The 27150-nt window shown below is 44.4% G+C and overlaps 1 protein-coding gene across 1 annotated transcript in view; it reads right to left on the reverse strand.

Annotated features, from left to right (window-relative positions):
* Positions 1-27150, reverse strand: part of efnb3b (ephrin-B3b) — a 56993-nt gene that overhangs the window by 13528 nt on the left and 16315 nt on the right. The window contains exon 2 of the mRNA XM_053858562.1: positions 18341-18630. Within this exon, the coding sequence (XP_053714537.1) occupies positions 18341-18630 (290 nt within the window). The remainder of the gene's footprint in view (positions 1-18340; positions 18631-27150) is intronic.

Below are 27150 nucleotides of genomic sequence, written 5' to 3' on the forward strand. Positions count from 1 at the left end.
TATGATTCATGTTTATTATCATATCGGCTGATCAAATGACAAATATAAGCTGTTTTTTTAAATGATGCATTCTTCATTTTAATAAGATGTTATTAATATCTATACATGATGTGAAATGTTTTACTCTCAAAGCATTTCTCCGGAAAATCACACTGCGTGTTGTGATGCTGCAGCTGCAGACAATAGAGTCAGCCAACCACAATGGCAGTCGTCATGGCAATACTTCTCCATCAAGAAAAATGACAACAAAAGTGCAGTTCGCAACGTGTGCACCAACGAACTCAGAAGCAGCATTCGAATTCAAGCGCTACCAAGAGGCTAACAAACTTATGCTAACCAGATCTAACAGCAGGAACGATGCCAATTGAGTTTACTGGTTTCGATGAGCAGCCGAGATATGTTGTTGAAGACCGGAGGTGTGGTATCTCTGGGCGTGTAATCGATGAAGTGGAGAGAGAATATAAAGCAGAGGGCGATTCCCACTGACACGGAGAGACAGGCTGGAGGTGAGGAAGATGAGGATGAAGATACGTGGTGGGTGAGCCTGATGTCCTGAGACAAGCTGTTGGTGATACGATGGTGACAGGATGACCTGGTGGAAGCAGAGACGAAGAAGCAGGGAGACGGGGTGTCTCAAGTTGTAGACATCGCGAGGGAGGAGAGTCAGTGGTGAACTGTCCTTCCTTCATTCGAAACCTTACATCCTCATTAGTACTTTTAACACATTCCTCTATGAGCGTGGAGGTTGCTCAGAGTGTGATTGTCTTTTCTTAACAAATGTAAAATCAAAGTTGGCAGTCGTATATTAACGCCGTTCATATTTCACACTTGATGTGTCGCTGCATCGATTTGATTCACGAGCCACAGTTCGGCTGTCCATGTCTTTGAATTTACTTTTGCATGTGGAACAATGCGACGGGATGACGGAGGAAAGAATGCGGGAAAAGTGATCTTCACACCTCGAGGGAGAGGAGGAGAGGGAGCAATGAGGGACATGATGGGAGGAGAAGGGAGGAAGAAGAGTAATGGGGAGGATGATGAGCAGTGATGGAGGAGGTGAAGCATCAGAGGACGGGCGTCGCGCCGGACGACGGCGGAGGCAGTGGGACGACTTCATCAATGAGATAACACTCAGTTATCTTGTGTCGCGCGGAGATGAACCCGAGACTGACACACCTCCGGAGTGTGTGTGGTTCAGATAGAAGTCTGACCCGGGTCCATTTCGGTTTAGCTCAGAACAAAAACTTGAAACCAATGATAGTTTAAATCAAGCTAGAAATGAACTGCTTGCCTTCACCAAGTAGCATGAAACTGAAATATGGAGGATGACGCTGAGTTTGACTCAGGGATTAACGGCAGAGTCGAGCTCTGGTCACCGTCTGAACCTCACATGATCCATCACATGTGCGAGCGCAGGCACCGCGTGCATGTGTGTGTGTGGATGTTAACTCTCAGCTGCTCTCCTCCCTCCCTGCTCCCTCCATCTCCCTCTTCACGGAGAGTTGGTGACTCACAACCACAGATGAACCTCCGGCGATGCACACAGCTTCCTCTTCCTTTGACCCTGGCACACACACACATGCGCACTCACATGTACGCACACATCTCGGGTGCGACGGATGTCTTCTGACATCACGCACTGCCATTTTACAGTTGCTGTGAATGCAGATGCTGCAGCTCTCAGCCATGTGACCATCCCTTCTGGTTTCGTCACCGCACTTGAAACGTGTTGCTCCTCCGTTTTCGCATTTTAGAACGACTTTCAGGGCCCTCAGAAAACAAGATTTGAAATCTTGTTTGAAGTGACAAGGCCTGAACTCAGCAGTAATTTAGCTAACTAATGAGTTAAAGTGAGACAAACAAGCTTCGCTTACATGTGAGTTAAAGGTCATGACGCGTGTGTTAACAATCTGCTTTAAGGGGCCGCCTAAAGCAGCTTAGGGCATCTATAGGAGATGCTGTATCAACTGGATTAATGAGGGGGTGGTGCAGGAATAAGGTCGTCCGTCGACATAAACAGGAGGTCATGTTTACTGTCACGGCAGACCAGGAGCAAACCTCACGCAAAGACAGGAGGAGGAGGAGGAGAGAGGAGTGGATGGTTCAGCGCGAGCGACGGTTGGATGATCGTTGTGTAACTTAAGTGCTAGAACATGTAGGACACTCAGGAACATAACTGGGTCAATGTTCATGACCCGGGGGCCGGCGGCTAAGTGTGTGCCTCTCCGAGTGTGCATAAACTTAGTACACCCTCATCAGCCGCATTTTACATGCACTCCTCATTTCTCGAAAAAATGAGTGCTGAAACCAAAACAAAATAGGCTAAACAATGCAAACTATAGAGCCAATACACATTTTGTGTGTCCCATCACAGGTCTGGGAGTCTGCACATGTGTGTGTGTGTGTGTGTGAATACTGGAGCAGAAGTGGGTCAGTGTCTCCCTCTTATCCCCCAGTGAGTCAGGAACAAAACTCCTGCAGTCTGTCCATCACCTCCATTTTGGCTGGTCAACTTGTCCTAAAAATCCTGTGATAGTGCAGAATAATATCTGCTTTGGCTCTGGAGCTTTGCCTCACTTCGCCTAATAGGTTTATTTTGGTTTAGCTTTTAACCGTGTTTTGTGTTTGTATATTTACATATAGTTATGGAAACATGTTTAGCATGTATTTAAACATTCACAATTCACAATTTCCTGCCAAAAATAGCTTTAATTGTTGTCTGATATCGACAAATAGCCTGAAAATGGTCAATTAAAAACGTGAAAAAATGTAAAAAAATGTAATTCTCATTGAAAACGTACACGTAGTTTATACAGGGGTTCACAGAGCTGATTATTGATGTGACTTCGTAAGTCTGGACTCTAAAGAACAGACGGTCAGATCTTAAGGTTTCAATTTGGGTCACCCTTCTCCTTGTCCCGCTTTTTAAAATAGAGTGAGCGGAACAGGGGCCGAACTTCCTGAAGGACAAAAGTCTGGGAAGACGAATCTAACAGGGAAGTGGGTCGATGGTCTGAAGGGAGGACAGCGACAATCTGTGACATGAGGCAGGAGAGAAAGTGAAAGCAAGATGGAGGCAGGAGAGAATTCTAAATTAAGAAGAAGGCGAGCAGAAGGGTGAGGAGGAGGAGGGTGACGACGCGAGATGAAGATGTGAACAGGCACGACATGGGAAGCAGGAGCTGCTTCTGGCTTCAGAAATGTCAAACGCACTCGAGGGGGTGTTTATGCTTTGCAAGCGGTGGAGGACGTCGGGCCTGAGAATATATGAGCGGAAGCTGACGTGTTTCTGGAGCAGCCAACGACGGGAACTGTACATCTTAAAGACTGTAATTGTGCATCAGCGTCTGCCTAATTAAAGCCTTTAATGAACTCTAAGAGAGATGAGAGACGACTCTGTCAGAAGTTTATTTGTGTGATGGAAGAAACAAATCTTCGTCACACAGAGTTTGTTGGAAGCTGCTGCTGACAGGAATTCTTCTGGGGAGGTTCTGCCAACCTCTTTCTATTATTACTGGCTGTATTTATTCCTGTATATATATGTGTGTGTGTGTGTATATATATGTGTGTGTGTGTATATATATATATATATATATATATATGTGTGTGTGTGTGTGTGTGTGTGTGTGTGTGTGTGTGTGTGTGTGTGTGTGTGTGTGTCTGCACCAACCCTAGGCCACAAAAAAAAAACATGCCACATGTCATCAAACTATATTATATGGTACGTAGCAATCATTTAGAAGTATAACTATAAAATATAGGATATAAAAATATGCAAGAGAGAAAGAGAAAAGGCAAATGATAAGAATAAAAGCCAAAAAAATGTTGTCATGCAACATGTCAACAATCGCAAGCTATTACAACATAACTACAAGTGATCCACAAGAGCCACATTCCAAACCGTTTTCGTCGAAACTGTTACTGTTACTACTTATTGATACTATTATTATACATTTGAAGCCCTTAAAAGCCTGCTGCACACGTATAACTCTTTCCCAGACGCTCCCTTCTTTTAACATGTCGAGGAATTTCACCGTCTCAAGCATAGTAATCATCTTCATGTGTCCGGCGTCAGATCCTTTGGAAGACACGGAACATTTATGGAGGGGCTTTAAACACAACACTGCAAAGCAAAATGATGTGCAGCAGACACACTTGGATGCAAACGAACAAGGAGGCTGCGGAGACAGATGGTCCATTGATGCTAATTCGCTTTGCCAATCAGCATCTTGGATACTGAGAAGCGTTTCATCCATCTAACAAAACAAGAAGTAACTTGTAGGCAGCAAAATCCAGCGGAAAAATCACTGTGATATAGAGTCCTGGACTTACAACAGGGGTCCACTACTATGTGGTGTCGTACGTGATATTTTGCCGTCACACAGTCGTAATTTCTGGACACAAAAAATCGTGTATCTTCACTTTGCTTGATCATCCTTGTGAAGGTTCTGTACCTCAGGCACATTCTGTTGTGTAGTCAGAGAAAGTTCACAGTTCAGCAGCAGCACAGTCCAATATTTCAGCCCGACTGAAGGACGTTCCAAAAACCTCTGCAGTTACAGCCTTTCGCACACGTCCGCTCTCATTACAACATTTTTCCTGTTTGACTGCGATTAACGACAGTATTTCTCTCCACAGAAAAGTTCTGCTCCATCCGTCCCGCAGCAACAACTCATCCATCAAGCACCGCGGACGTCCAAAACACTCTCCCGTTCTTCATGCATGCCGGTCTTTCAACACGCACACACACACTTTAAACCTGGCTCGGTTTTAAACACAGCAGCCAAGACTCAAACACAATCCCGACGAGCATGTAGGTCCTTCTAATGGATCCAGTACAGAGTTCCACTGTGTGTGTGTGTGTGTGCGTCTATTGAGTCTTGCTACTCTTGGTTACAAGAATAATGGTGGGGCTGAGGAAGTAAAAACTGTGCTGTTGTAGATTAGTTAAACATGTTTGAATTCCACTGTAGACAGTCATACACATTTCCACGTATGTGCGCACACACACACACACACACACACGGCTAGCTGAAGTAATACTTCTTGACATGTGTGCTGCTGGAGGGAGAGACTGCAGAGAAGGAGAAGAAATATGATGGATAATGTGACAGACAGCAGAGAGCAGTTATATATATATGTTCCGTGTGTGTGTGTGTACAGCTTACGCAGCGCAGCGACGACAGTTGTGTTTGTTTAACTCGTCCATGATTAAATCCGTGTGTGAGTGTGGGTTCATGTGTGTGTAAAGTTTCTTGTTTACATCTTTAAGAGTCATGTGACACTCCTCTACTTGAGCGTGTTGTGCAGACCGAGCTCCAGGTTTATCATGTGGGACTGGAAAAACCAGAGTCTCTGTGTTCAAAGGTGAGTTTGTGTGTGTCCTCAGGATGTTTACATTAGCGACATGGAGTTAAGCAGTGTTTATTAATAGCCATAATCTTCCCACACAACTTAAGGCTGAGTCAGCAGCAATGAATCAAACAGAGGTTTGACTCGCTGACATAAATGTGTGACGGTGAGTTCTCCGGAGTTATAACAGTGAAGAATGGTGACACACTCTACTGCGGACACGTGTTCGATTCCTGAAGTGTCACACCGCCTTCAAACGAAAGGTCGGGAGTTTGATCGATGTGCGACATCGCAGCGTCCTTGATGGAGTCACTCACTTCCTGCCCCAAAACTCTTGAGCGAGAATTCAGAGCATGCAGCTGAGGTCATTGTCGGGCTTGTCGTGGCTTCTGTGAATGAATGAAAAACGGAGCAGCAACCTCTAATAGTCACAACCCCATTCAGAAAAAGTTTTTTGTTGAGAGTAAAATGTTGCAGATGAAGCACTTTTATTGAGCACCTGGTGCTGAAAGTCAATTCAGGTGTGTGTTTGCACTGTTGTTGGGGAGTGGAGCCAATATGGTGGTGATGATCGCCCAAAAACACAGAGCGTGTCTAAAAATACAGGTGTGTTTGATTAAGATAGCGCAGATCTGGATGACGGCGCTGCATCATATTTACGGATCTGTCAGAGCTTTAATTATATTAATTACCCACCGCATCATGGCAGCCTTTCACACTCCCGAAATAACAGAACTGCAGCGATTTGTCATTGAAATGAGAGCTGTCTCCCATGGGTGCCGCGAAGTGACAAACAAAAGAGGTAAAATATGGAGCATGCTGTGCTCAGGTGTGCATTTATAGACTCAAATCATTTGACATGGGCAGATTAATCTGAGGGCGCAACATGACGCACCAGCCTGTGTACATCCCTAACATGACAACTACAAGACGGACTTATCAGAGAATAAAAAGATCACGACCCATGACAGCATCCAAAAGTGTTTAACCCGAGGCCGATGAAACGTCTCGCTTCTTTGACAAGGAAGTGGGTCACTCCGAGAAGACGTAAGAACAACGCTGGAGGCCTCTTTTTCCAAGTTGGTCCACAGAAATGAATACAAAACTCAACATTTTGGTCTGCATTCTTTCATATATTCTGCTTTCTAAAATGAAAGTCAAGATTTTTTTTAATTCCCTCTAGCTATTTGTTTTGTGAATTATAATAATTGTCATCATTATTAACACAAAAACTGCATAATTTTACTAAACAAACAGCCGATATAAAATTTGGATAGAACGTTTCGTTTCATTGCAGAATTGGTGATTACTGACTGATCCTATTCACCAATAACTAATGCAAAAAAAGTAAAAATAAAAAAAGCAATACATTGTTCATACATATATTATTTTAAAGGCCCACTGTGTAAGAATTTCTCGTGTTAAGACCATCTACTGCAATCAACCCTTGTGCTACAGAGTTGTAGGAAACAGCTATAGTAGTGTACAGGGTTCAAAAAGCCAGGATGCCAGCCACATAAATCTGCCAAGACAACAATGGGGCTCAAAAGTCACAGAGTGGGGAAAAACCACAATGCATTATGGGCTATTAGGTAAACTGCGACGAGTATTACTACACCGTCGCCAGCTCTCTGCACTGTTCATGTGTTAAACTTTGATCATGGTGCACAAGTGCATTGTTCTCCTTTCAAAAGTGGAGGGACAGATAAGGACTCCGGGTGTTGGAAGTAACAAAGATGCATGGAACAGCCAGGATAGAAGCCGCAAGACGCCCAAACAGTTTCATGTCCCTCACTGGCTATAATGTATTTCAACATGGCGCATGACTATGGAGTGTCCAGAGTGTTCAGATCATTCATGTACAAATAAGATTTCAAGCCAATAGGAACAATTGTAGGAACAATATTCATAAAGAGGATACATGTATGAACGGGGAAAGGCAGATTTTGATTTTCAATAAGTGAAAATGTTACACCATGGACCTTGAAGACGAAAAGTAGATTTTTGTTCTTTGTAACAACACATTTCCCCTCAGTGTTCCTTCGTTTGTTTACCGGAAAATCTTTGAATATTCTTCCTGATGGTTTGGATTTCAATGTTTGACTGACACAAATGAAGAAAAACGAAATAAAACAAATCAAGACGATAAAGTAGCTCTGACACTTATCCAGCGTTGTTAGTAGTTTTGCACATTAAGAATCGACATTCAAAGCGAGAGCTCTTTGTGACCGTTATTTGAAGTTCAAGCTTGCAGATTGCATTCAACTTTAATAGAAGTATAAGTTAAAAAATACTTGGTCTCCCACAGAATATAGAGACATGAAAGTTATAATAATTTAAAGTTGAATTTTATAATACAACCTTTCAGGAAGAGGGTAGTTGGGTCAAATGCAACGTGATATAAGGGGTCCTGTGTGGGGTTTGCATGTTCTCCCTGTGTCTGCCTGGGTTTCTTCCCCTCATGGTCCAAAAACATACAAAAGGTAATTGATGACTGTAAATAGCCCCCATATGTGGCAGTACATGTCAGCGAATGTGTGTCCAGGTGTGCCGTGTAATGGGCCGGTGACCTGTACAGACCTTCTGTGACCAAAGACTGGAAATAAAAAAGTTGAAAACAAATGTCTGAAGATGATGTTTACTGGTCATGAGGATCTTAAGGCAGTTAATAAGAGTTTGTCCGTTTGAAGTTCAAAGAAGTGGTGAGTTGGTGGTGTGGCAGTAACTGTGCTGAATGAAAACAACTCCAGGTGATGATCTACAAACCAGACCTCTGCTTCTGGTGGGTAACTTCATCCACGGTGGCGCTGTCGCACCACACACAGCTCAGAAGGCGTCTCTTCCAGTTGTAGCGCCACCTAGCTAACCGCCTGGTGTAGCCGCCGGCACAGATGAAGCAGCCGACTGTTGTGATTTGGCTTCACATTTTTCTCCCCCCGTCTTTACTTAGTTTCTTCATCCTTGACTTTCCTGGCTCCAGACACACACGGCAGACAAAGAGCTGCTCACAAGCGCGGCGTCAGAGTGTTATTCTTTGTGTGTGGAGGATTACGGCAGCTCCAGAACTGTGAATAGAGGCCAGGCCGGGTCTCGGCCGCCGCTGAATTAATTACTCTCATTAGCTCCTTAATTGCATATATTAGACCAGCGGTTAGAAGAGGCGCTGTCTTGGAGGTCTGGATCTGACGCCGCTGCCTGTGGGGGGCGGCCACGGACGCACAATGGCTTCCTACCCAGAGAAAAAAAAAAGTGGCCCACCAGCACCACCCTCCCACCCACTCCAGCTTGTCCTGTTTAATCATCCGCCCTCATCAATATATAATCACAGAGGCAACAGCAGCAGATGTTAGCGGCTAATACAGACATGAAGACTCCCAGAAGGAACCAGGGGATTAATATTTCGTCTGCCGGGACGTCTCCACTGTATCATTTAATCCCACTTCAGGACTGTGGGATGTCCTTGATGGAGAAAAAAAAAAAGGTTCTTTTGTGATGCGACACTTCACTTTTGTATTGAAATACTGCCTTCTCACTCACAATTAGTTACCGAACCATAATCCACTTGATACGTTTTATTTTTTGACTCCCACAAAGATGGTCTGCGCATTAGTTCAGCAGCCAATGATAATTTATGATCAGCCGTCGAAGTGAATGACGAGTGGTTTTTCTTCCTCGAAAGCCTTGTCTCATGTTGGCGGGTTCCACCCCAAGACTTTGTAATAATGTTGTTAGTACGCGAGCACTTTCAACTTCCCAACAGAAGGCGTTCAAGCGTACGCTTAGCTGTCGAGGACAGATGGGTGAAAACAGCAGGAGAGGAAGAACCGCTAAATGTCGCCTTTTGTTTCACTCCATTCTTCACCCAGGCAGGAGAAGCAAGCTCCCGTTGTAGTCATAATCTTTTTGATGTTGAGCAGCAGAAGTTCTTTAAGTGGCTGTAACCTGAGCAAGACTGAGGACATCACTGTCCTTATAACCCACAAGTTCATCAGCAGAAGCAGAACTAACAGGGCAAACTTGTTTACGGAACAAAAGATGCAGCCCACATGTGAAGAGGTTGTGTTGTTGGAGAAGCCTGCAGCCTGTCATCACAGGGAGGAGAGGAAGGGGAGGAGCCCGAGGAACAGGGTGTAAATTAGGCAGTGAGCGGATGATTCACTCCTGAGGAGGAGGAGGAGGAGGAGAAGCGGGAGTAAAGAGGCGCGGGGCGGTGGAGGGGCCGGCCATTAAATAGAGAACTGGACGGTTCAGGGACAAACAATCAGCTGTAAATCTTTGTTTAACATCCACTAAGCTGAACTAATTACAGCAGATAAGAACGACCTCAAAGAAGTTCATTACCAGGATGCGCTCGTGCATGTGTGCGCACGTGCACGGGCTTTCTGCAGGAGTTCATTAGTGACACTTGTTTACCCGCAAATATTTGGAGGTTTTTCGCTAATGACTGAAGGTGATTCGGCTGTGGCACATCTCCAAATCTCAGAGTTAAAATGTTCTGAGGTGGATTCTGACGGTGGCCAGGAAGTCTTCCTCTTCAGCAAATAAAAGTCTTTATGGTCTTAACGCGTGGTATTTATCAGAGCTGCGGTGACAATATCAGCCCTCGCAGATGATCCCTCCCTCAGGTTGTGGTCTTTATCTTTGTAAATGTCAAGTTGGAGGAAGTGTCTGTTCGCAGCGACTGCCCGAGTCAGTGGAAGGCTGCAGATAGTTTATATCATTAAGCTGAAGACTCACCCAAACTTAGTCAAGCAGTTACGATCAGTATCATATTGTTCTGGACTACCGTTCACTTATTTTAAAGCAGTCTGTCAACTGTCTTCAACTTCTCTGTTAACACGGATTATGGCCCAACCCCAGGTCTCACCCTTAACACTAGCACTCGGTTTAGAGTGCCCTCCACTGTGAAGTACCCTCCGCCGCCAAAGAACACTTTTTTACTTTACGTCTGTTTGCTGTATATTGAGTCTCGAGAGATGTTTTGGAAATGCCAGCTCCCATTGTTTTTATTTCACGTTATTCAATTCACACTTTGCGCTATCTGCACTTCATCTTCCCACAACATTTCAAGTCAGCTCTGGAGCCAAACCCTTGGTTTGAAGGGATCATTTCAGCCGGTGAACGGCGAGTGCCCTCTGTCCTAGGAGTATTGGGACACACTACACTTCACCTGAACGCGCAAAACCAAGAGTTAGGGTGAGAATTGCAACAGGGCATGTGTTCTGACCAGGACTGGTGGTGAGATCAGCATTGCAGACTCTAGTATTCCAGACCAACTGGTCTCTCCGTAGTCTCCCTGGTCTAGATACGGTTACTTGGTGTGGCTGGTTTGCTGTCACACTTGATCGTTTATTTCTCCTGTGTGGAACACCTCTTCAGTAGTTAGAGTGACTTAATAGTTGAGAGAAGCCTTGCCACATGAAAGGACAAATACATTTGAGGTAAAAAAAATCCCTAGTAAGGGATTATTGTCTGCCAAAAAATAAAAAAATAGCAGAAGAAAACGACAGAGGAGATAACTCAGGTTGCAGCGATACAAGAGCCTAAATTCCTTTCTTCAAAGTGACATGCGATCATATTAAAATAATAGCTCTGACAAATTACATGCTTGACTGCTTTATAATATTTAGCAGAGCATCAATGCTGTTGCCATAGAGACTCTGGAGCAGAGGAGATTTAATTGTGCTTTGCTGTGTCCTGCTGGAAGCCTCTTGTAAGAGCAGTCGCTGCATGGTGGCTGATAATCCTTATTTTATCATGATACAAGAGAAAAATACTTGAAATGGACTCACTCCCTGTTGTTCTCTTCCTCTACAAGAGGATATATATTCTTCTGTAAAGGTGGACTTTAATTCGTTTCTAGTATTCCCAAAACAACATCCTGAGTTTGTGCTTCAAGATTAATGTAAACTTCTTCAAGATTGTTGCGATTTTCCTTTGCAATAAATACAAATTGTTTATTCAAATTCAGTAGAATTCAATTGCATTTTACCAAACCGCAAGTAAAACAAGCATTTGAATTGACTTGTGAGTGTGAGTGTGTGTGTGTGTGTGTGCACATCTCCATGTCCATTATGTCGATCAGGTCATGTTTGCCTGAACCGAGACACTAAATCTTGGCTGTATTAGCCCACTAATGCTTCCCCACCGATGGCAGAGGTCAGCAGAGAGCACCACCCCTCCCTCGCCCTCCCCTCCGATCACAGGCAGACACATCAGTCTCTGGAAGGTTTCTCTGCAGCACAATGACGCCTTTGTCCGTCCGGCTGCGACAGGGGAGAGTTTGTGTATGAGTGGGACAGTGCAGGAAGGTTAAACCAATCACACCGTGTTAAACAGCCGCCATCCAATTAGAGTGCAACTCTTCTGCTGTGACCTTTAACGGGATTCACACTGGCGCACGCTATACACCCCCACCACACCACACCACACCACACCACACCCACTGATAAACTGTCATCCTCCCAAACACACACACACACACACACACATTGCTGACCTAAATCGGCCGAGCGATCTGTCACTTTCTCTTACTTACACCCTGCACACATCTTTTTTCATCCTTCGTTCTTATTTTGTTCTCCAAATCTTCCCTCACTCTCTCCCTCTGTCACTTTGCATCACATCACCACTGTCACTCCTCTTCCTCCCGTTATCCTTGCTGGAGAAACTACACTTGATCCTGAAACCTTGCGTCGTCTACAGTCAGGAATGCGCTCTCGCATGAGGACGCCTCGCCACGGTGGTGCAGCGATTAGGAGCGGGTGGTCCCGGCGGTGTGTTTCCCACGATGGAAATTAGCGATAAGGTTGTTGCATATCTCCAAAACGAGGCGATTCCTGATATTTGAGTCTGTGTTTACATTTCAAATGGCAGGTCTGTGTCAACAGTGGAAACTCTAAACATGGACTCTTGTAGCCGTTAGCTAGCATGTCGCCTACTTCAGCGATTAACCCTCGACCTGCACATTGGACGTCGCTGCAGTCGACAGCTGCTCCTCCTCTGTTCACACCAGCACATTCATATTTGATACAGTGAATCAAGCACAAAACATCAACGACGGTGGACCGTTTTTCCGATACAAATTGGTGCATGGAACACTTTTTGTGCTTCAATCTAGAAGTTTTAAAACTTTTTTTTTTTTTTATTTTAATTCATTTATTGATTCACTTTTACAGCATCTCATGTGGCCTCCTTCCTTATGGATGTTTTGACATCAGACTTTGGTGCACTGAAAATTTCCACCAATGAATATGATTTGCATCATATTTTTTTCAGCGACTAACTAATCCAAATTAAGCCACTGCATAAATAAATTTGTAATATGACTGTGTCTCAACTCAAAGTCAATACTACGGTGTGGAAATACGCACGTATTGATTTCAATCAATAATTTGTACTTTAAATGTGTAATTAATCATAATTATTCACAGCCACTGTGACAGTGATTAACTTTTTTTTTTTCATACAGTAAAAGACATCACAAAAGATACAGTCAAACTGAAGGACACAAAATACAAATATTTAAGGAAAGATGAAAGAGGATAATAAAGTTTAAATCTAAAGTCTTCTCTTTGGTCACAAGCTGAAGGACTTCACTGGCATTTTAAATTTACATTCATAGACATGGTTACAATTGAACCATTTATGTAGTTTAAATTAGCTTCTTTCCTCGATTGTGTACTTTTTTGTGCTTCTCACAAAGTCTCCCACAAGCCAGAGTCCACAGGTGTGAATGTGAGGTCCATGTGAAGCCCACCTCTCCTCCGCAGCCTCACTCACCAGCCCCAGTGGTGAGGCTCAGGGACGGCAGCGGAGTGGCAGATGTAAATAAAGATGCCTCCAGGACTTCTTCAACGTTAATCATTTCCACTGACACCTTGTCTCTTAAATAGAGTCATCTGCTCACTCCGCCCACTTTCTGTTATCAATCAAGTGCGACACTTGCTCTCCTGGAGGGTGGGGGGGGGGCTGGTGTATCTTCATCGCTGTGGACCCCCGCTGGCCTATTCTGCTCCATTTTCCACTTTGGCACGTTATTTGAGGCCATTTTCACACACAGCAGCCTCCAGAGTTCCATGTGTTTGCTGGAGTGTGAAAAATGTGTTGCGAGCTCCAAAAGCAGTCCGGCTCGAAATAGTCGTGAAGCTCTGGGGATGTGACCGCCGGGGCGGCTGCAAATGTGAGCGCCCAAACACTTTTATCAACGCAAACTAACGCTACGAAGCTGCCTTTTGTCGGCGGCGTAGAGGGAGAGGACAGCAGTCAGGAGTTCCATGTTTGATTTTGTTTGTTGGTTTTGGAGCAAAAATGTCCTGATGATGTGTGAGACGGAACTGGGAATCAACAATGGCACACCTTTGGTAACTTCACTCCACACCCAGGTGCGCTGAGCTCTTGCACACACAGGATGACTGTCAGAATCAAATGTTGACAAGTCAAACTGATTCAGCTCAGATTTTGGGGGATTTTACCTGAAATTGAATTGAATTGTTCAGACTAAAAATGTGTCAGGAAGCTCATCAGGTGTCTCAGCTTGGCACATTGTCCCTCTCTCCGCACCATTGTGCACGTCATCTTTTGCACCTTTGTTTTTCTCCCCACGTCTCACTTTTCATCCTCCTCTCATGCCTCACCCTTCTCCCTCTTTCCCCCACTCACTGTCTCTGGACTTTAGGTCAGTTATTGCAGTTTAACCCTGATAAATAAACCAGAGACTCTCTGCATTATTGAGGGCTTCTACACTGTCTGCACGCACTGGCCTCGGCCCATTCAGCAATTAGACACACACTCTCTCACACACACATGCACTCGTGCAAACCACACACATTTACCACACCCTGTCCTGACTGGAATACCAGGACAAACAATACTTGGTATATGAAAACAATGAAAGCGACTTCATCAACTGTCTAAATCACTGTTCTCTCTCTCTGTGTGTGTGTGTGTGTGTGTGAGATAGCTGAGCCCCAGAACTACAGTGGCCCCTCCACAAAGCCCCAGAGGCCCAACTACCCCTGCATACTCTTTCCAGAGTTATTCATGCACACATACACACAAACATGCTCAAGCTAAATCTCCATGCATCAAGAAAACATACCTGAAAACACATATATAAACTCCCCCAACACACATACACACATACACACACATTCAAACCATCTGTCTCAATGCAGCAACAGCAGCATTGCGGTTCCTCTGTGAGTGACCCGCTAACCAACACACATCCCTACAGAGTGTGTGGAGCTATTTCCAGTGTGTTTACAGCCACAACGTTGGCTTGTGCGGCAAAAAGCGTGTGCGAGTGCATATATTCATGAAAGTGTCGGTGTGAGCGTGCATATGTTAGCCGCCGTGTGTGTGTCACATATGAGGTCACATGGATGTTGACTGTGACTTTGCAATCATTTATTTCTGGTGTGTGTTTTACATGTACATCCGTGTGTGTGTGTGCCCTGATGCCAACTCCGTGTGTTCTGACACAAGCAGAGATGGAAGGTGGTCACATGGGTTCGGTGCCATTCCACAGACGTAACCCACAGGTGCACACAACCGCAGAGTGGAGCTATGAATGCGTAATTATCGTCTCCGAGTACAGTAATGAAGCTATATTTGCCCTAGAGGCTCCACTCACGGAAATTTAAGGTTTGCACAGTGACATGAGTGGAAGACAAGCCAACAGATGGCACTTCAGCAGACAGACAGTCAAGAATGCACTGAAGTGAAAAGTTTATTTGAGCCTGTCAAGCAAAGTGCATTGTACTGAAATACTTCACAAAAAATGTGTTTGTTACAAAAATGGTGACAAAGAGTATTTGTAATTTTTAAATGCTGTGCTCAATCAGTACTCAAGTTGAGGTGGGTGGAGGGGGGTGGCATCCCTCATGAATTAAAAAAAATATCAACATCATCCCGCCTTTAAAACTGTGTCGTACCGCCACGTCTTAAATGAGAACCGCTACTCCATCAGAAAATTGTCTTTTTGAAGATCAAATCTAACGTGATCAAAGTATTAAAACGAAATGAAAACATTGAAACAAAGAAATAACACATACTGTAACACATCACGGTGGTGGACATGAACATCATGGTTTTCGCTTTGTTACTCGAGGAAAAATCCCCCCAAAAAACCTCATAATGGCTGAAGTCTGTTGCTTGCAGAACTTAAGTCGTGTGTACCAGTCGGGCATACGAAGAGACGGACCGCATGAGGACGGATTGGACTGGAGACAGACTTACTTCTGAAGTTTAAAAACAAACATTTTTACTGTCACCACTACTGCCACCTCTATCACTTTTTGTTTGGTTGCTTTCTGTCCTGCTGATTTATTTATTTTTAAGCAGGGGTGCAGTGGCTCCACTCCACAATGCCACAATGAATGAAGCGGCAAATTAGCCAGAAAATACAATTTAAAAAGTTGAATAGACTATTTCCTAAAATAGTTTCATTCTGTTTTAAAAATGAATTTTACCGCTCACATGAATTTGAGTCGATGAGACTGACCTCGTCTTGGAACCTGGACACTAACTGGATAAGCAGCCTTTTAATTTGTTTCGATCATGTGGTGAGATCTGGACCAGAACATGAACATTCTCCATCTAGAAAGTGCCAGATACATTTCTGCACAGTCAAAAACAAGTTGATTCGCTGCCTTACCTGCTACTGCTATTATTTCAACCAACTCACTTTGTATCTGGAATCATGCTATTTATTAGTTCATAAAGCAGCAATGTAAAAGAGAAATAGAAACAATGACTTTCATCAGTTGTGTGTGCAGCAGGCATGAGCACACAAAACAAGTTTGGAGTACATTTGTAAATGCGAGTCAAACTGTGGGGCGAAAGCAGGAGGGTGCGGGGGAAGAGGGAAATGAGGATTGTCACGGCGAAAGAGAAAGATGAGAGAGACAGCGAGAGATGGCGGGCGAGGAAGAGCACGGATGATGTTATCTTGTTGATGTAGACATGCAGTACTTGTGTGTTGCACTTGGGCGCAGTGGCCGTTTCAATTCTGCAACAGCTCAAGCAGTTCTGACTTCTGTTTACGCAGTAACCGGATCAGTCGTGTGTGCATGAGTGTGCGCTCACAATGCAGATGGTGTGTAGTGCAGCGTCAAAGGATTCATTAAAAAAAGTGAAAGGCCCCAATCTGTGCTGGTCTGAGAGAGAGAGAGCATGTGTCTGCGCATGTGTGCCTCGGAGAAGAAAGAAGAAGAAAGTGAAGGGCGGTGAGAAGCTGACAAAACAGACGGAGAAAGAAAGAGTGTGTGCATGTGAAACGGGTTTACATACACTCTGACCTCCCGTTATGAATGAAAACATCAATCAGCCAGTAGAACTAATCAATTTTCCCGCTCGTTCTCCCGTCTCTGCGGGGTTCGGAAGCAAAAAGAATCACTTGTAATGGGATTCAAGTAATCTGATTACTCAGCAACAGCTCATTAATCACTCCCAAAACAAAGAAATCTGATGGGAAAAGTGGCGTGGAGTCCAAACTGGAGAGTTTGTGGCTGCCTCCACTGAAGTGCTGTCGGAATGGTATCGCGGAGCGTGAGCTCAGATCCAGTCCCCAGGAGTGGATCCACACGGGCTGAAACAGTGTGAGGGTGGAGAGCGTCACACAAGAGGTTCATGAAACCTGTGCACAAACACACACACACGTAAGAGTGTGTGTGTTTGGCTGTCAGGAAGCCAACCCGCCGTGTGGGTTGAAACAAACGTAAGGATTAGAGGTCATTAAGCGACGTCGAGAGCGCAGACGCTCCGAATCTTCAGTCAAGAGTTTGTGTGCGTCAGTGTCCTGCACCAGCCGTCATCGATCAGGACTGCAGCTGTCCATCGATTAGTCTGGCCTGGGCCTGTGGAGATAAGGGCGTGTCTATCTCTGGACGTGGCTGACAGGTGGAGATGTGAGGAATCCGAAGCAGAGAGTAGCAAAACTAACCATCATCAGCTATTGCAAGTTTGGGTCAAAGCCTTGTGAGTGGTCAAAGCTTGTTTTTCAAAGAATTGCAGGGGTGTTTTTTAAAGAGTCTGGCTCAGACAGTTCATTACTCACACAGCGTTCCAGAAGCCTTTGCAAGTGAGTGGTAGACGGGAACGTCAACAACATAATCGGGTAGTAAGGAAAGATAAAGAACACAAGAACACTGACCTTGGCTTCAGTGAAACTCGTTTCAAAATTGGAGACTGACTGAGATGTCTTGTTACATTCTCATCACCATTAACACACACACACACACACACCAAGCTCAAAAGGAGCTGCTACATAGAGACTCAAAAATATGCTGTGCTGTAAAACACGCTCAGAAAACTGTGCATGCACATGCATCATGGGTGAATTAAAAGACACACAATACTGCCAACTGTTTTCAGTCCATGGAGCTTCAACAGCAGATGACATACATGAAATCCTCCTTAAATCTTTTACAATCCCAAGAAACACCTTTTGGCCAATACAATAACATATTAGACTTGTAATTCCCTCACAAATATGGTGTTCAAGTCACAACAGGTTTAGACACAACTAAAGCCCATTGTCATTGTATCCTATAGCTGGGGAATGTTTATCTTATTTCGAATGCCCAAATTGGCTCGGCCCGGTTGAGTGGAGCGGGCCATGTGTTTCACTGAGATAGAGCGCTGTGCCATATGGTCAAACCTGCGGCTAAAAGGTCAAGTGAGTGAAGAGACTGAGTGAAGGGAGAGTTTTTGGGTGTAGAGTCTGGATGTAACGGAAGAGAATGGTAGAAAAAAATCCTTCTAAAATGGTCTGTTCATTGCTTCCATGTCCTGAGCCTGGCTCTTCTCTGGCCGAGTTCAGAGGCTTTAATCTGAAACCTCAAAGTCCCTTGCCAAACATCACTGGCAACATCATCATCATCATTATCGCAGAGATAAACAAACAGCCAATATGAGATCAGCCGAATAATTACCATCCACTCACATAAACAAGGCAGCAGACACAGCCACGTGCGGCCCAACTCACCGATGATGTAGTAGTCGTGCATGCTCTTGAACTCGTGCCCCCACAGGTTGGGAGAGAACTCCTGGAACTTGATAGTGAATCGGCGCTCTCTAGTTGGCTCGTCGCAGGTGAGCACGATATTTGGGGATCCCATCACTTCGCAGCGGTCCGCCTGCTCCCGTGTGGACACCAGGTAAAGCTTGTAATACTCATACTCCGGCGTGGATCGGATGGTGTCAAGCGGTGGGCAGATTAGGTCCAGCCGGTCCCCAATCTGAGGGTACAGAACGTACCCCTTGTCGTCTTTGAACCTGAAACACAAAGACGGAAATGACTTTAATTTGAAGTTTCGATTTAGATGCTCTATTTCTCATGTTTCACAGCCTTTTTTCTAAAAATATATATCTAACCACACACAAGCACGCACACACATACACAAGCACATGGTGTAATCCCGGGATGATCTCAGGCAGCAAGAAAGAAGTGGAACCAGCAGTCGATGATCCACACAGAAAAAATAAACATCCATGAAAAGCCGACGCAGATCCACTTATTTTTATTCCCTGTGAAATACTTTGCTGGGCGAATTTAAAGGCGGAGAGTTTGTGGTAAATACCAGCAGCAAAACAGTCTGGGATGAATGAATTTAAGAAACGCTTCCTCAACGGCAAGCGAACCTTCCATACAAGGTTCTTTGAATCTGAAAGAAATCGCGTGAATGTAATGTTTCAGGTCAATCTCCATGCTTTAGGCAACAGTTGTTGTGAGATCCTACTGGCATCCTGTGATTCAAAGGTATACCTCATCTATTCTATTTTCTAGCGACCTTTAATCGACATTTTGTGCTCATTTTATTTTATTTTTTTTCTTTGTTTTGCCGCTAAATAGACGGCCAATAATAATATTCCATATAAGAATGTAATAATAACTATGTATTTTATGGTGATTGGAAGCAACACTTTTCATTTCATTTTTCAGATTAATTAATGTTTTAGCTTCGCACAAAATGTTCATGCACCATTTTTACTAGCAGAACATTGACTGAGGGTCAAGGGTCAAGCAGCCCTGGTAAAGAATCACTTGATAACCATTGGTGTCTCTAATGTCTCTTATTAGTGTTTCTGACAATATCTGTTTCCTGCTGTCACAGAGGTCTATGATTGTCTTTTACCATCCAAACTTTCCAAAATGTGTTCAGTCGTAGTGATGCATTTCGTCATGTTCAGCAGTGTCCATACATAGGACAAGGAAAAATGACAATGGGAACAAGAGCCAGGTGGAGGGACACAGGCTTTGCACAAGGACACAGCATATACAAGACGTTAGGCATAAATAAACAATACAAGCAAAACTGTCAAAGTTTTATTTTTCGAAATAACTGAAGCTCAAGATTTGCTCAAGACACTTCATAAATGTGTGGCTTTGAACCATCAACTCTTCAAGCCCACGGGGGTCTTGTTTAGGTCACAATCAATGATGAACTGGCACAAGAAAACATCCTGTGATTTGCCCGTGTAGTTGTAAAAGGTTGAGTCCGGCACTCGACAAAGGGTCACTGGGGTTATCAGGGCACGCTTGCACTGAAGAGTCAGACCCTCGACCTCGCTGCACACCGACACACACTTGTATCCTGGGTCTAGCAGGACTGGAACACACAGGGACTACACACATGGAGGCGTGGCCTTGAGCAGCAGCAAAGACTAAACACAAGGAAAAATATATTCCTTGTGTTTAGGAATATATTCCTAAACACTGCAGTGTGTGTGTGTCTGTGAAAATATATTCACAGACACACACACACTGCAGTGTAAACACACACACACACACATATATATATATATATATATATATATATATATATATATATATATATATATATATATATATATATATATGAGCACACACACAACATTCCAAAAAGTCACCAATGCATGTGACACACACGCACTCAGCAAAGCATCCATTTAAAACAAGCACATTTTGCTGCATGACGCATTCCCTGAGCGTTGTCTGGAAGGCACCTGAGTCACAGTCAAGCTGCATTGCAGAATGGCAGTGCAAACACAGTTGCACACACACAGATATACTCACAGACGCACGCACACAAAGGTAAATGCCATCGGGCAGGTAGAAGACTTGAAAAAGACAGCGGGGAGGAAAATATCGAGCTTGTCAGTGAGAGTTTGCAGCCGCAGAAAAACGTGGAGGAAAAAAAAGCAGACAAAGAGGAGAGTCTGGAGGAAAAGACCTGCAGATGCATCACGGACGACAAAAAAAAAAAAAAAAAAAGTGGTGGCAATTTAGACAGCCAATGACATTTTCCTGTGTCAAATGCATCAAGGTAACTTGGATCCCAAGCAATGAAAGTGTGGAGTGCGAAGGAAACACTATTCATTTGCAGCGCAAGGTCAGCTGTCTGGACACTGGTTTGGACACTCTCCTTGTGGGCACAGGCACATTGAGTCACTTTGGTTGGTAAATCAAACATCTTTTTTTCAACATCTGCAGTGTCCATAACACCCTCTCGAAATGTTTGTTTTATGTGCCGTTTGAAAGGTTTAAATGAGATGAGATTAGGATGTAAAGCTACAGCAAAAACATTAAGCTACTACAACTCAGATATCCAAACATCCACAAGTCCTTGTTAAATAGATAAAGAATAGACACGTCCACGAGTATGTAAATATTCTTATCTCAGCAGCAATAGATCATTGTTCAAATCTTGAAGGGCCACTAGTAATGAATGACTGAAGTTTAACTCAAACTGAACTAATACTTTGTTTAGTTGCCCAGTGCTCGGTCATCACGGAGTCTCTGCAGTTTCATTCAGACCGGCTCAGTTTGTGGTTGACATTTTGATGCCGTAGATGCAAAGAGAGGGGGTTATAAAGAATTTTATAGAGTGGATGTGTGACTACATCAGAATGAATCAAGGTTTCAGTCAGCAACATGGCCGCCTGCCTCCACCCCGGCTACTGTGGCCGTTCCTGTCACTCCAGCACCCTGAACAATAGCGGCATTCATCGGGCCACACTTTCAGACGCAGTGTATGCATGTGTGTGTAGCTGGAGAGGTTGAGGGGGGCAGAGGTGACAGAGTAGGGGAAGGCAACGAGAGAGAGGGATCTTCTCTCCTTTTTCTCTGCAACAGGAGAAAAAAAGTCATTCTCTCCAAACCCCGAAACTGTGGACACACCAACAGTCTCCTCACTGGACTGATATAACTAACAAAGATTATGTTTAGCATTGTTTAATTGCCCTGTTGGTGCGTGATCCGCTCCTGCGAGTGAAACTGCACCAGTGTGTGTATACACATGTTGCCCTCCCACTGCTATTGTACCTGGATCTGAGAACTGATTTGGACAGGGAGAACATTTCCAAAATTCCAAAGCAGCAACCTGAGCCGTGTGCAGACCAAAGCCGGGCACACAGGTGCAGCCCTTTGTGTGTGTACGTGAGAGCATGAGAGTCGTGAGAGTAAGGTACAACAGATTAACCTTTCCTTTCAGGTCAAAACTGTAGTAACTAATTCTTTCTTTACGCCCCCCCTGCCGGTAGTTCTGGTCTCTATTTTCATTGTTCTAATTTAAGCTGGCAAAAACAACAGTCCAGAGTCAAGGCATCGCTTGTCATCAGCTGCGCTTTTCAGCGAGTTATATTGTACTGACATGGCACTGTTGGTGTAGTAATGAAGGTTGAATAACTGAACAGAAGAAGACATAGCGAGAGAGAGAGAGCGAGAGAGAGGATGTACCAAAATCTAATCATCATGGATGATTCACTGTAACTCCATATTATCCGTAACCTTGGTGACCGTCACAAGTTTGTCCTTAATGCAACCTTGAGCGGGTGTGAGCGGGAAATCTGGCGGCAGGCAACGGTGGGGATGTCTATTAGGGAATAATAAGCGACGGCGGGATGCAGGGCAGATTTATGGTGGACCACCGATAAAGCTGTCTGTGCTAATCTTATGGTATATATATGTATACACACATATACACACACCTGAACTAAAGCTCATATCTTCACAAAGACTCAATAGCATCATATTATGGAGAAAGTCTTGGGAGAGAGGGGATGTGGGAGGAATGGAGCCAACACGGTGTTAAAAAGAGCAGAAAATGAAGGGATCATGGACAGAAACTTAGAGGCCAACAAAATGAGAACATTGAGAAGGAAAAAGGGGAAGCAGCGAGCAAAAGCCAGGAAAATGTGAAAAAAAAGAAAAAAGAAATCTGGAGAATATTAGAGAGGAAAATTGCAGTAAAAATATGGACATAAATGAGCGAACGCGAGAGGAAAAGCAGTGAACAAGAAGGGGAACAATGGGAGGAGATGGTTCGAGGATGGGAGGAGAAGGTTTGCAGGGAAAGAGGGAACAGATTGAAGGAAGACTGGAGAGAACAAAAATAATTAAAGGACAATAGTTAGAAGAGCAAAATAAGGAGCAGGTAAGACGTAGAGGGCAGAAAGGGAAGAGAACATGGGAGAGTGAAAAATAGAGAACATGGAGACAATATGGAGGGAGCACAGAGGGACACGATGGATGTCGAGCCGTTGATGCAGGAAAACCTTCTGGAATGTTGTGGTGAGAAACAAGAGTAACAGTTTCCATGTGGAGAGAGAACCAGGGTAGGGGGGAGTGGGGTGGTCTCCCCATCAATTGGATCCAGACGGACACTTGGTCTTTGGCCCGACTGTCAAACTATAATATTGTCGTAACTTCTCAAAGGTCGGATCGTGTACGTGCAGATGCCCTCTAGAGGCCACGGGGAGTAAGACGAGAACGTAATCAGATACGACGAGAAAATCCGTGAGAGGACCAAGTGGGGCGGATCAAACATTTCCAGCTGTCAGTCAAAGAAACTTCAGCTCCGCATATCATTAAAGAAAGGCTCACAGTTTGCATAAAGAAATCAAATGTTCAATGGGGGATGTAGATCCCCTCCATCTCGCCCTAGACATTCTGCTTTTCAAGAGCCAACGAAATATTTAGGAGGCAGAACCCTTGTGATAATCCGACTGATAAGTGTAATATGCTCATTGGCCTAGACTGTTAAATAGTGGCAGCCTGCCACACCACGACTCGGAACGCACCATACACAAGTGAATGCTGACAAATGCACGGATATGCCTGTGGCCTTCAAGGTAAATGAATGAGACCTGAATTCCAAGGCCAAGGTAACTCGGTCTTGTTTTATTCTCGTGGGTGAAAACCGTCAAAAGGCCAGAGTGTTGCTGTATAATCCCTCACGCTGCTTCAGAGACACTTTAAGCAGAAACTTTGCATCCGTTTGCGTGAGCTGAATTCTTTTTTTAGGTTAATCGGCACCAGGGGAGACACACGCACACACGCGCACCATGATGAAAGTTGTCGCTCGTCTATAATACAGCAACTTCAACTAAGAAGAACGACTTCACCTTTGTGAAGGAATCCAGGGCAAAGAAACTTTACTTTGTGTGTTTGTGTGTGTGTGTATGTGTTGAATTATTTTCATGTTCTGAGGCTGGGAACATTCATGATTTGTCGAAACAGAGTGTTTGTGAGTCGTCGTCACTGCGGTTCTGATTCCACACTCTTTCTTCATGCACCAGTTTGACGTCCTACATCGGTTCTGGTATAGAAGAGAATATTTCTCTCTTTTGTGGCTCCTTAAATGCCAGATTGTCATCAGTATTCCAGGTGCAGCAACTGTCTAGTCATTGAAATGTTCCACGTTTGATCCCTCCTTGAGTCGTTCCTGGCCCGGAAAACTTTGCAGCTGCTGTTCAGTTACGAGTCCTGGGCCCTCACTTCTCACCTTGGTCCACTCTATTCTGACTCCTGAACCCACTAACATGTAAACTAGTACTTCCTCCCAATCCAGTAAACCCCCACGTCCCACCCCGTCAGTGGGACCCCCTTCACGGCCCTTCAGCAAGCACTTCAGATGATTTGCAGCAGTCTGGATTGGACCCATTAAGGAGGTGTAGGAGAGGTGTGTGGTGATGGAGGCCGACAAAACAGTGTGTGTGTGTGCATGCGTAAGTGTGTGTGTGTCCACTATGACACCCTCACACAGCGAGGTCTGCAGTGTTAAAGATGAAAAATTCATGCACTCTTACATATTTGAATGTCAACTCATTCAACATGCTCATTTCATTATGTCACACTCGCCAAAGTGCACGCATAGATGCACACCCAGAGACATCGGTCCCTCTGGGAGTGGACAACCGAGGTGAGGTGCTGACCCGCCACAGTGTGGGTCACATACATCTCTCAAGTCGTGTGTGTGTGTGTGTGTGTGTGTGTGTGTGTGTGTGTGTGTGTGTGTGTGTGTGTGTGTGTGTGTGCGGGCTTGTGCCCGCTGACCCAGGAGGGCCGGGTCTGTGCTCCGGAGGGGCCACAGGGTGCAGGAGTGTGAAACTTTAGCAGGAGGAGGTCTTAAGCTCGGTCAGGCCAGTGTCAGGAGAGCAACGTAATCCATCGGGGGGCCCCGGGGGCCACTAAGAATGTAGGACTCCAGGGATTTGACTTTGAAAGGAAACTTAAGCGTGGATGAGAAGAGGAAGGAAAAGTCTTCAAACTGCTCCGAGATCTTATGTGACTTCATAATTACATTAAAGAGGAAGCCAACGTGAGATGCAGGAGCCCATAAAACTAACCTAATGAGAATGACATCAGTTGCAAGCAGACCATTTGTTGGCTATGAACAAACTAAATAACAAAGCCCTTTATGGGGGGCCATAGACCTGTATGACCTTATTATTATAAAGTGTATGAATGACAATAGAACAGAGCAAAAACAGCCAGTAACACTAAAGATGATGCATCTTACATCTAAAGTTATGAACCAAAAGCAGCCGGTCGTTGTTTCTTTTTAGGTGGGAAAAAGCAGCACACAATACAGTTATGGCACAACAAGCTAACCTTGGATTCAGGATTAACTTGCTAAAATAATAGGGAAAAAGACTGTAGTTTTCAGTAATAATGACCCCTTACCTGTAGATATTACACAACTAATATGGCTCCATGGTTAAAGGGACCACTTATTTTTCGTTTGAGGTTAGCACAGGAGCATGACTGTGATTCATTGGGACTGGGAGCCTGCTTCTGGTCATACTGTGAACTTTCACCAGTCCTGTGACTCCTCAATGATTCTGAACCTAAATGAATACATAGTTCTTACGTTCCCAGGGTTTCAGGAGTCAAATCCTACATCCTTGTGAGGTCAGTGGAACCATCTTGAAGTCATTTGGGATTCAAACCCTCTATAGTTTCCCACCTTAGTCCTGTGGTTCATGAGTGAAGGAAGATTTAGGAGCTCAGACAAAAATGCTCAAGTGCTGGAGCCTGACCTGACCCGGGATTGTGGAGACTCCAGAGGCCCACCCTGGTTTGATCAACAGTCAGACCCGAACACAATTCGCATGACTGCCTCCGTGTCACCAGTAAGAGTGTTTCAACACAGGGCACCAAAACGGAGAATAAAAACATCATGCATCCAGACACGTTACAGGCTTTTAGTTAGCAGGGACGTCTCGGAAACACTTGGTACTGAATATTGGACGTCCTACTTCTAGGCAGAAAGCTCCAGAGATGCCCCATTTTTCCTCCTGTTTTTTTGTTTTTTTCAAAACATGTGAATTTAGCTGAAACTCTAACTGGACTGATCCCCCCGTAAGGTGATGGATCTTATTACAACATATGGCTGATTATTACAGTATTGCAATATATCACAATGTACTCTATCACCACTCCCGTGTCAGGTATCAAGATACCTTCCAATACACAGCCCTAGCGACAATCCTAACCAGGTCCTATATGGAAAGAAAGCACAGCTCTACTCCGAGCATCTCATTGATGATGCACTGCCCCACCACTGCAGTTATTAGTTTGTCTCAGCTAAGCGTCTCCCATCTGCTTCTCTTGCTCCTTCAACCACAACTTTTGTTCTTTCGTCCTTCAATTCTCAAACACACCTGACTCCTCATCCTGCACCTCCCCGCCCCTCACATTCTCCTTCTTCCTCACACTCGGTGTTTGAAGCCAATGTATGTCTCCTGGGCTGGATGATTGACAGCTGAGAGAGAGCCAGGAAGCTCTCTGGTGACAGATAAGGACTCTGGCTCTATTACTCACCCCATACACACATGCACACACACTCACATACACACATTAGGGCAAACGCATACATACACACACACTCTCTCTCCCATGATGCTCCAGTTCATATTTGCATTAGGAAGCTTCAAGTAAAATAAATAAAGAATCTTAGACTCGAGGAATAAATAGACAAGAGGCAGCTGGGGAAGAGAGGTGCGCGTGTGTGAGCGTGCATGAGCGTGTGTGTGCACGTGTGTGTCTGTGTGTTTGTGTTTCACACCAAAACAAAGATAAAAAGACAGAAACATAATAATGAGAAATCAAAGAGTCTAAAAATATGGTTTGATTCCCTCCTTTTGCCGCTCAGGGGCCTGAGTCAGGGGGCCCAGAGTCGGGGGCCAGAGGAGTGCGCTGGCTGACGATGTAAGAAGCAGGAACGTCTCAGCAGGCCAACATCAAAGACGCTGAAAAAAGAACTACTTGTTGATTGGAAACGGGTACGGGAGAGGAGGAGTGAATTTGTTGAACTAAACAAACTGAAATTCTTTCCCAAAATGTTTTTTTTTTCTTATTCATTTCATTCTCAATTTATTTATTTTTAACATCAAAAGTTTAATAGACTTTTAAGGTCAAGATCCTACCAAAAATATCTTCACCTCTGTGATGCGGCCTTTAAATATAGGTCATAATGTATCACATCAAGGGCACGGTGGAAAGAACAGACAATGAATCCCATCCGGTGAATG

Source organism: Synchiropus splendidus, chromosome 3 (genome assembly GCF_027744825.2).
Source record: "Synchiropus splendidus isolate RoL2022-P1 chromosome 3, RoL_Sspl_1.0, whole genome shotgun sequence".
Lineage (NCBI taxonomy): Eukaryota > Metazoa > Chordata > Actinopteri > Syngnathiformes > Callionymidae > Synchiropus > Synchiropus splendidus.